Source organism: Magallana gigas, chromosome 2 (assembly GCF_963853765.1).
Source record: "Magallana gigas chromosome 2, xbMagGiga1.1, whole genome shotgun sequence".
In the NCBI taxonomy this organism is placed as follows: domain Eukaryota; kingdom Metazoa; phylum Mollusca; class Bivalvia; order Ostreida; family Ostreidae; genus Magallana; species Magallana gigas.
In genome coordinates, this window is record NC_088854.1 from 23,063,336 (window position 1) to 23,075,416 (window position 12,081).

Sequence of the window (12,081 nt, forward strand, 5' to 3'; positions counted from 1 at the left end):
ATTATTCAGTCAATCCTTTAATGGTTTATAGTTCGACTGAACAATGAAATATAAATAAATTAATGTGAAATTAAAAAAGTTAATAAACATCACACATAAAAAAGTCACGGAAGTCTTTAGTCATCAAACTAAAATGCCAACTTACACCCATCAGTTACTCTACAGTAGCAGAAATTGAACGTGTAAGCACAAATTTGATGTGGATGGTCGTGTACTTTTTTTTTAGATTAATCTTATAGTTATTATATAATCTTCACTCAAAATCCTGGTCGATCTATGAGTGCCATTCAATTCAAAATTCTTATCTTAAATTGAATTATGTGTTTAGAATAGAGAGATACATGTAATTTATCAAGCCGGTGTTGTCCGAATCAATAATGTAAAGAGCACGTTCAAGTGAGCACGGCACCTACCATTGTTGTAGACTAGTTTGGATATATGTTATCTTGGGATCTCCCATCTTCTAAATGTGTATTCATCAATGATAATTATATCTTACTTAGTCTTTAGGGAGATCCCACTGCCTGTCTGAAATTAGGTGCTTAATAAGTCTCTTTATGTTTATCTGGGATCTCCCTAGTAGTTAAGGTAGTTTATTTGTAGTTAGTTGTTTATCTTCGTCATTAATAAATGAAAATATTCATCAAATCATGACTTGTAGTGTTTAAAGGAGTAAAAATTTACAAAGCTGCAGGACCAAGATGGAACTGGTTTCCACACATTTTAGCATAAGATAAATGGAGGACATAAAAATTCTTTTCTTAAATTGAATTATGTGTTTAGAATAGAGAGATAATTTATCAAAAGCCGGTGGAGTCCGAATCAATAATGTTAAGAGCACGTTCAAGTGAGCACGGCACCTTGGTTATCTTTCTAGTTTTTTGGGGAATATTGTAGTAGATAAATTTTATTTACATAAGAGACCAACTTTAAACTAGAGAAACTTTATCTAAAGTGATTTGTTTCTTGTTTCTACTTGTATGACGAATTGTGCAGAGTACTAGCATTTTTATAATCTGATTATATATAAATACGAAAAAATTACATGAACAAGAAAGAAAAAAAGTCATATACCTAAAAATATCTCATTTACTTTGTCCCCCAACTTTAGCAAGGTACTTTGAAAGAAATTATTATATATTTTGCAAGTTATTTCTATTCATTTTGATTAAGATTGAAGTTAACTAGCAAATCCCGAGAATAAATTTCACAATTTTTGTTAAAGATTTGCTTCAATTTTACCCAAAAGAAGATGGGTGGATAAGGCATGTAAAATGCCCATACACCATCCGACATGCTACTGAAAAATTAAGGTATCAATAAATCTGATGGTTATTTTTTAAAATCATTTAAAACAATATATATTTAACAAACCATTGATTTTTATCCTATAGGTATGTTCAATACTTGGAATATGTTGACTCAAACAGGAGTACATGTATACGTATCAAAACCTGCAAACACTGTCATTTTTTAGAACTTCAAGGCATTTTCTTTTATAGAGTGGGTCTGTGCTCCATATTGTTCTCATATTCTAATTATGGTCTATTGAAAAACAAACCGATTTCGATCAACAAAAACGTGGAGAGATGACCCACTCTACATTAAAAATATCATTTTGTATCCCAACAATTGAACGTTTTGAAAAAATAATACAAGTTCGGTAGTTCGTGGCCAAAGTCACACATAATATTTAAAGAGACCACTTTTTTGTGTCTGAAATGGCTCAGTGGTTAGAGTACCTGACATAAGCTAACCTTATATATTTAGGGTTTTTATGGTATTGGTTCGATACCACCAAAATTTCCGACAATATTTTTTTTCTTATTTTTTGTTTAATATATTAAAAACAGACTATAGGTAGAAATTTTGCTTTTGCAAACTTGTATCATAATATATTTGAATAGATCTAATTGGGGAAAATAATTTTAAAATGTATTTCACTACTAAATCGAATGGGCATTTGCGCCATCTTATTCCCCCATCTCCTTTTCATAAGCATGCATGACATTCTAGAATTGGATCATGGATTTTACAATTCATGCCGTTATTACACAGGTGCATAATATAAAAAAATTATCAGGTTTTGTCAAATAGCTTCGGACAACTGTCTAAAATTGATAAACAGTCTGCAAACAACAAACTATAAACGATGCACAACGACGAACAAATATAAAATGAATTTAAAATAAGGAACGCACATTATTAGATCTTTTCTTACCTTGTTAAATCAAATTGAAAGATCTTCAACTTGCATGTCTTTAGGGTCTTCTTTATCTGACGAAAGCAGAATATAAACCTTTTAAATACCACGTAAATAACGATTGTCACGTGGTGTCTACGATATGATTTCCCGTTTCCTGGTACTGGTAATGCAAGCATTTTGAAATAATATATTAAAAAAGAAATATGGAAAAATGATTTGTTTTGAAATAGACGAGGAAAACTTTAAACATTTACACCTACAAAATACAATCGATATGGCCCTGACCTAATACTCCAATTCCTAAGCTAGGGAAATGCATGGTGTTTTTTTTTTTTGTAGAAGGAACCTAGTTTAACTTAAGCAAGCAAGCTCTTTGCTTTTAACATTCAATTTAGAAGATAATATTATTTTAAAATCTATGGATTGTATAACAAATGGTCCCACCTTTACCATAGAACCCCTCTGGACCATAAACACGCCCAAATGAAGTACAGTTTTCTAAACAATGAAATTCTACATTCGTGTACCAATGTCCATATACATGTATGCAAAATATGAAGATGGTTTTTGAAAGTTGCATTAGGCATTACATTGTTTACACACCTTTCAAGGCGCATTTGCGTGTTTGTCATATATTTCATAAATAATGGTTCCTTCATCTACATATGCTACATGCAAAAAGTATATAAAGTTTACAGAAAGAATCCAAAACATTTTTTTTAACGACAAAAGGCATTCATCGACTAATAATAATAAAAAAGCAGTCAGGTGTATTCAAGAAAAACATTTTCGTTTCTTTTAAATTTTGTCTAAGACAAAAAACAAAATGTTTCCATATCCTAAGTACATTCTTCGGTAGACTTCTAGATCTACTAAATATTAGAAATTTCTCGCGATACCTAGGTTTCTTGGTAAGAAAAACATTTTATCAGAAAGATAGCCACATGCATACAATGGGAAAAAATATTGTTAGGAATACTGGCAAGGAGAAGGAGAATTTCTAATCAATCAAAGCATTCCATTACATGATCAATATTGACCCGTCCTGATACTTCAATCCCTGATCAATTTGGTTATCTTTGTTCAATTCTATCTGTGCACATAATTTGGTTGCCATATGACATAAAGAAAGTAAATTATGCGCATACGGTTCGCCATAGAATTCACGTTATTCCGTATTGTTTTATTTACAAGTAAGACATTCAGTATAATAAAACAAATAGTGCCTGTTTGGGAGGGTTAGAGCTGAAATTGACACCCCTCGAAAACCATTGAATAAGAATACTTTAAAAAAAAAAAATACCGAATGGTTGTAAATATAACTTTTTTAAACGTCCAATGCCAGGCGTAGGTCGAAAATTTCTTCAGAATCAAAAAGTCAAACATTTTTTGTATTTTTTTTTATATATAAATTTTCAAATAATTTGATAAATTATGTCGTGTATGATTTCCTTAAAACATTTAATGTATCACAAGGCATTTTTAGAATATTTTTTATTATAAATGAAACGACTTGAGAAATTAAGAAATCAATGAATATTGATGTAAGGGTTTCCACTGAAAAAGGAATACTCTTTTTCTCATGCATGTGCAATAGATTATTATTTAAATAGTGCCTGTTTGGGAGGGTAAGAGTTGAAATTGACACCGCGAGAAAGCCATTGTCAACCGACGCATTATTTCCCTTTTATCTTCGACTACCGCCATATTAGTTGTCGATTTCTATTGTCCTGCTCATCGCTACACACCCACTATATAAGGCCGAGAGCGTTATTCATGCTTCACCGCATTCAGGAATTTCATATATCCAAACACGTTACCTTGGACGAAAAGACGTGAAGTAAAGCGTTTTGAACAAAAGTAATATGACAACCACTGCACTGGCAAGATATATCCAATAAACGACGAAACAAGAGTTTTACAAGACAGACTGAAATCCAGGCGCAGATATTTCAAAAATTCCTCAAATATTGTAGACCGTTTTCCTGTGTTATAACATCGGACATGCGCAAACCACACACTGTGGCAGATCGAGCAATTATCGATTTTAGAAACGAAGAGTTTTTGTAGGAAGGGATGGAAACATTTTTCTTCGATTTACTATCAATAAGCTATCGTGTTGGATGTAGTGCCGCCGGGGTTTTCAAGAAGATGCAGACGTTTTGCACTCTGTATGAACGACACACGTGTGCATGCGAAGTAAGGCAGCACAGTCTGTGCAAAATAATACGGGTACATTTGGCAGCTTTTCAAAGAATAAATATAGTTTGTATTTCATTGATTGTTGTTTTCTTTATTACTACATTTTGCTATAATGTGTAGTTCATGCATTTAGAAGTCCGTGCAACGTGAATGCCTCGATCGGAATGCAACCGACCGTAACTTTCTCAACCAGTATATATACCCCAGTGGCAGTAGAGGAGCGATCGAAACTAAATATGGCGAGCAAATGCTTTTATGAATTCGTGTCAGCATTAAAGACTGAAATCGAAACAATCCAGTTAGACAACCTGTCTGCGAATGAAAAAAAATTAAATATCAAATAGTGGTTTTTAATGCATAGTTTAGTAAATTTGAAATCAACTTTAAGATACTTCACTATACATTGTACCTTCAAATATTTTCTCAAATCAGCAGAAAATTAATTAATTATGATAGAGGGTATGGTAGATAAGAAGTATATATGTCAAATAGGCGAAAAAATGTGTAATTTTGGATAAAAATGATATTTTTAAAAATTTTATTCAGTAAACATGAACAAAAGCCACAGGCGGATTCGAACTAATGATCTGCAGTTCACAAGCCTGATACTTGAACCACTGGGCTATGACGGTATACATCTGAATTGATTGATACAAACAGTTTAGCAAAACATTTAAATCGCCATCTTGTGACGTAGTGTCTTATAAAGTATAAGTCTAGGTGTAGTGAAGTACCTTAATTCGTGTATAATACATATAGTAAGTACTGTAATTGTAAACATCGTTCCATCCTTGTCTTGTTCGACCTCCAAGAGCATACACAGGCTACCCGTAGATACCCATATAGCCATTTTAAGAAAGCTTCAAGGTGCCGATTGAGGAAACTGAAAATATCAGTTATTGAAATAACTTTAAAAAAAAAAATATTAATTAATAAAACGATCCAAATAAGCATAAAATGTTTTATTTTGTGTTGTTTCATGCCAGCTATGAATTTGATATCGATTGTTACAGAATTTTTTTAATAAAGCCCGTGTTATTTAGGATTTTTTTATGCACTGCTAGTTCCCTTAAATCCCGCATAAATCACAAGTTTTTTTTTATTTTACGTGAAATCAAAATTCTTGTGTTAAATAATTTGATGAAAAGTTTTTTATTATAGCATTGAATCATGATTTTTGAAAGTATATACAGTCTCATAACTGCAGCGATACTTCAGAAAATCATGATTTAAAGCTTATATTTACATTTGTTTTTAATTTAATGTCGTGTCTAGATCTCCTAATGTGATTTATACCTTAAAATTCCTTAGGGTAAGTTCATATTAATAAAAGAGTCACAGTAACAGCCACAAGCGTGAACTTTTGATTTTCTCTTGTGACGTTGCAGTTTACAGCGTTCAATGTTTGTGACATCATAATAAAACTCATCATTTTAACCTTTGATTACCCTGTGTGCATTACAGTGTTATAACTGCCGCAACTTTCAACACACTTTACCAGCTAAAAATATATGGAATGTAAATAATATCTAATTCAAGCTTGTTCGGGTGTCTTGAAAAAAAGGAGGTAAATATTGATAACAAGTTACATTATAAGCAGAGTGTAGTGCCAACTAACAAAAAGATTTGATAAAATATTCTTTAATTTTCAATTAAGCATTGGGTTTTTTGTCATCGAAAAAAAAAAATATTTCGATTTATATTTTAGTTACGTACGTATATTGAAACGGTATTTTTTCTTCTTAAAGTTAAATATTGAATAAAAACCATCTTCGCCGATAATCTTAATATTACAGAAAAGATCAAAGATTGATAATGGTGATAAATATATAATAAAGACAAAAACCCCACAAAAAATAATAGAAAGCATAATCCTGGCACCCCTTACCCTTAGATACGTGCATGCTACAAAAGGTGAGAAATGCCTTCTCAACCATGCAAAAATGGTATCTTATCATAAATGGTGCGTAAACAAAAATACTTTTGAGTTCCTATCAGGTTGCTTACCTGTTTACTTGGTGTGCAAGTCAATAGCTTTAAAAGCGCAGAATCAAAATAAGCAGACTGACTATATCGAGTTCGAATAACGCTGGTTGTTCATTATAATTGTTTTCTAAATAATAATTTCCTTCTTTAAAAAAAAGTTTTTAAACATCTTTTGGGTTAAATATTGTAACATTTGAACATTTTAAAATGGTGAATGTATTTTTATTTTAATGTACTTTTATTCACATCAATATCGATAGGTGTCCCATACGCCCTTCAAGTACAATCTGATTTTACTCCGTCAATCCTGTTTGCAATTATCTAAAACTGTTAGCATTTGTAAACTTTGCGATTGGATTTCATTATTGTTTATGATGTGTAAATCTTTATTTTTTTATTTTTTTTTTCTAAATAAAAGAATCTTAATATAATCTAAAATTTAACAGTGTTGAATATAAATCGGACGATAAAAAATAAGAATTTTAGCAACATTTTGATAGCGACAGGGTTTTTGATAACCATGTGTCGACATAATCCTGCACAAATGAAATTGTTTCTAAGGGAAACCTGCATTTCTACATGATACGAATAATGGTTTAAGTTAGCCCATTACAACAAATTTTTTTGTATTAATCGATTTTGTTAAGTATCGTCACAGCTAAGTGGCTAAAGTAGTGGGCTTTAAGTAAACAAGTAAACTGCTTTTTGAGATTCAAACTATTACGTTATTATGCATCTTGGTGAAATAATATAATATGTGCACAATCTTTTGCACAATAAGAACAACCCAAACTATAAATAATTTGTAGTCGAACAAATTGTATATTGGCGTTTACTTGAGATTTTCACTGTTCGGTGCACCTGCATTTTGTGAAAGAACGCCACGAAATCAATCGCCCATTGAACTCTTTAAAAAGACCAGTCATTTTAATTGATACCTTCTTGTTATATCGATAATACTACATGTTAGCATCTAGGCAAACTTTAATTTTCATTTATTCATTAATTTATCAAAATATACGGCCAATGCGTTTGTTGCATGTCTTCAATGGTAGCTTTAAATATTTTTGAGTTTTCCCCATTCATAAATCTAAAAAAATACTTTGAGAGCTACATTTTCAGTTTGGAATATTGCAACGGAAGTTTGAAATAAGTTTTTCTACAAGACGTGTAGATAAAACAATTTAGTAATATACAACAAAGACAAGCTTAAGTATTTTGAAATAATTTTAATCATTCAATACATGTTAAGTAAAGAATTCTCTACAGTGTATAAATTGATCTGCACCAATCTATTTTACGTCGTCAAATGGATAATACTTGTGGGTTTTTGCACTGAAAACAAAATCGTACAATTAATTGATATACTTCAGTACGTACTATATGCCAGCATCAAAACATTACGAATAACATTTTTGTTTTATTTCAAAATTTACACAGTGTATCTTAAAAACAATATGTTTCTAATATAGGATAGGTTTATGTATATTTCCAAGAAACACATTACAAGTAAATACGTACATCGGTTCTATGTAAAACCGCTTTCCGCTATCTAATGACCAGATGGCTTTCATTTCCTCGTCAGATAACTCAAAATCTAAAATCTGTTTTAAAAATCAAACAATTACAGATATACAGTATGTTCAAAGTGTAATGTGTATATATAAATGTATGTATACTTGTACGTACTGAAGCATTCAATGCTTATAGTTATATTCATATATTGATGTATATTTTTACAAAATATTTCCGTATTGTCGCTTTAAAGCCATGATTATATTTACATCCACCAAGTATAATTCCCTCTAATTATTTAACAGAAATTGATTGTAATTCACATCTCTGTCGAAACTGACAGATAGGTTGAAACATTCAGCGACCTAAAAAATCACGGACTGCACGAAATAATCATGATGAAGTCAGACTCAAATTCCCATTGAAGACGATTTGGCTAGTATTTCTTTTATATAAAGAACTAATGTACATTAACAATAATTTTGTTAATTTTTTTTCTTACTTTTTACGATCAATTTAATAATTTGTTAAAAGAAAGATGCAAATATAAACAATAAAATTCTTTCTTTGATGATTCGGATTATGAAGGTAGCAACATTGCAGAAAATAAATATATATTGCAAGAAACTTTGTCAAGAAAAATCTTTACTATGTATTAACGAATATATATGAATTAAAGGGTTATTTTTCATAAGTACAATATCAAATTGGTAATGTAAGTTTGAAAGTTTTGTTTAATTATACAATTATAATAAATCTATTCAAAACGCGTGATGACATTTACTTACGCTCATACGAAGTGATCAGGTTTGGTGTGTTATAGAAAAACAAATGTCACAGATTTCTAATGCAAACCTAAGGGGATATATACATTGAATGTAAATATATGTAAATCCCTTCCACCATTAATTATTTAATAACTTCGTAAAGTGTTAATGATCTCTTTCTCATGGAAATACAAGTAAATTTACCGAATGGTAACACATTCTAGAACTGAACAAGATAAAGTCATGTTTTTCGCAATATAAATAACTACTTACGTCGATATTCTCTTTGATTCTTTGTGGATTGACGCTCTTTGGAATGACAACAATGTTCCGCTGCAGCAGAAACCTAAGGCAAACCTACATGTAAAAAGCACAAAAAAATATATCCATTGACAGTCATGTTAAAATGTGAAAACAACTTACAAGTATGGTATCATATGATGACATTTAATCAATTAATGATTGTAATATTATTAGTATACTTTATATCACTGTTACTTCGAATGATGTTGTGCATTGATCAACGTTGTGATGAAAGAAAGATAACTCTAACAACAAATCTTACTTGCGCTATGGACTTTTTCTTTCTTTCCGCGATTTCTTTTAGGATTGGTTCATCAAATACGACGGGATCTTTATCTCCAGCCCTATTGAAAGTAAATAATAAACCCAATTTCATGTCACAGAGAACAATACATATTCAAACTCTGTCAGACACACCATCGTCGGAAACCCAGGATCGGTCTCGGATTTTTTTTTACCTCCCTGATGGACGAGAAACAATTCCGGTCGGATGTAGACAAAGTAAGCCCAAATTTCGAGTAACAGATAAATGCCACTAAAATTTGTGTAGATTTCTATTTTTCAATGTTGGCGTTTAAGTGTTTTTCCTTTATAATCATATAATTTTACGTACATGTATATATTGCATGTATACTTTCCTATGTCAAGTTCTAGCTACTAGGGTGTTGCCTTATATTACCGTGTTTCTTATACTGTTGTACATTATGTAAAATAAAGGTTTTCATTACATTGCTATGCTCTAAAAATGCTGACTTAAACATGTACTTTGTGTATTACCTGTTCTGTTCGGGTTCCCAAGCGGCGCGTAGGCCGTCACCGTGATTCCGTTGGCAGTACAGAAATCGACCAGTTTTTTGTTCGAGAAGTAAGGATGGACCTCGATCTATTAATTTAAAGAAAAAAAAAGCTTTATTTTTAATTGTCGTATTTACATGCGTTTCCTTCAAAATTATAATTCATATTACGTGTATGTGCATTTTTTACGAAAGACGAATAGGGCCACATAAAAAAAAATATTTACGAGAAAAGATCTCGTTATAACGAGTTAATTATCTCGTTATTACGAGAAAAGATCTCGTAATAACAAGAAAAGATTTCGTTCATACGAGTTAATTATTTCGTTATTACGAGAAAAGATCTCTTTGAAATCAACAAGAGTTGTCTGGCTTTAAAGCTGCAAAGACTACGCAATTTTTGCATATTTCACTTGACCTCAACTTAATGTTTAACATGTTTTGATGCAAGAAAGATAGTTACGTCCTATCGAAAGTCCAAGGTCTTGCTAAAATGGTTCTATACATACTTGACTAATATACTTCAGTGGTCCGTGCTTCTCTAAAATCTAGTTCTAACAGTTCTGTGATCGAGTAATTAAACATACCTGTAGGTTGCTAGGTTTGATGCGACAATTCTTAATTACACGCTCAATCTGACTTTCGTTGAAGTTTGACAAGCCAATGGATTTTACCAAACCTTCATCTACCAACTTCTCCATACCCTAGAACAGTAAAAAGTCCTCATGGTAAAATATCAAGTGTATGAAAGTGAACGAAACCTTACCTTCAATATTAAAAATTTTCCCATGTCATGATATGGAGCTATATAATTATACATGTTCGTGTACAATACAATGACCAAAGTACATTTACATGTACATGTACGATATAATTTATAGTTCATTGCTTCATTTCATAAGTTTATGTTAGTTGCAGTTACATATTAACACATGTTTAATATACTATATGGTACAATCTCACCTTCCAGACATCAACATAATCATGGTCAGAAAACCTGGCCTTTCCATCGTCTCCCATCGGAAAATACTCGTCCCCATCCTAATTTATTATATACATGTACATGTAAAGAAAAAAATGGTTATGACCTGGTTTTCTTTTTAATTTTCATTTTAAGGTGTTTGTTTTTATGAATTTTATCAATATATCAAGCTAATTTAAAATTAATTGTTGCTTTTTATTTCCAAATTTCTAAGAATCATTAATGCCACAATTATTTGAACACATTCGGAAACCATCCGGTTTTTTTAATACCTCGAAACCGAATGGCCAGTGTATGAGATAGAGGTCGATGTAACCACACTTCAGACTGTTCAGAGACTTCATACAGTTCTCCCGGATATTCGCCGGTTATGGTGAGTGTCCCACAGCTGAAACAAGGTTAAACAAACAATCAGTTCAACAACTGTTAAGATACCCTCCACTCATACTGCGATATCCAGTCATGAACATGCCTTGGTTGTGATAAACAAATCCTCCCTCTTGACCACGCCGTCCCTGATTTTGTCGGCCACGGCTTGACCTACGGACGACTCGTTCTGGTAGACCAGGGCGCAGTCCAGACTCCTATACCCACAGTCAATGGCGCACTTCACGGCTTCTTTCACCTCGTCGTTACTTCCCTAGTAAAGGAATAACACAGTTTAATGAACAAAAATATATGTATTAAGTCGATCATAGTGACGTAGTTTTCAGTTTCTGACTCTTTTGTACCACCACCCCTCCAAAATACACACGTTGTCAAAACTTTTTCATATGCACAAATTCACATACATAGTCATATTACAAACAAAAAGCCATAATTTATATATAAATGACTCGAATTCTTATCAAAGATTCCATGCCCAACCTGTTTATAAATTTATATGCACGTTGCATCGACATTTTAACATGTTTAACAACTGTTTGAAGTATGCATACTTATCATTCAAAGAAATGTCTTATAATCTTACTCGTCTCTCAAAGATAGTAAATGTTCCAAGCCCTATCATCGGATAACCATTGGTTCCTGGGAGAGGAATAACGGGAACCTTTCTGGCTGCCATGATTTCACTCGCAGATTTTCAGTCTCGGTCGATCGAAAATAAACAGGAGATAAACCTCGGATAACAGTGTGAGCGGTAAACATTGGTAAATCTGTCTGCCACTAGCTGTCAGGGGGGGGGGGGGGGGGGGTATACGTAATACTGTTGAGTTTCCTGATTTTAACTTCATTTTTAGATAGTCCCAAAAAGCGGGGGCCGTGGGCAGTCCATGATAAATTCAATTTTTATACGAAAATTTAAAAAAAAGTGTTTGCTCCAAGAAA

The 12,081-nt window shown here is 32.0% G+C and overlaps 2 protein-coding genes across 2 annotated transcripts in view; both read right to left on the reverse strand.

Moving 5' to 3' along the window:
* The window catches only part of LOC117681472 (sacsin-like), a 166,813-nt gene that overhangs the window by 94,861 nt on the left and 59,871 nt on the right, over positions 1-12,081 (reverse strand). The window lies entirely within an intron of this gene.
* Positions 7,604-11,866, reverse strand: LOC105330016 (1,5-anhydro-D-fructose reductase). Its single transcript, XM_066077633.1, is given in 12 exon segments — positions 7,604-7,729; positions 7,916-7,998; positions 8,950-9,033; positions 9,242-9,323; positions 9,438-9,441; positions 9,757-9,862; positions 10,361-10,477; positions 10,737-10,814; positions 11,028-11,125; positions 11,128-11,143; positions 11,228-11,395; positions 11,726-11,866. Coding segments are annotated over 12 exon segments (972 nt in total). The 5' UTR covers positions 11,819-11,866; the 3' UTR covers positions 7,604-7,686.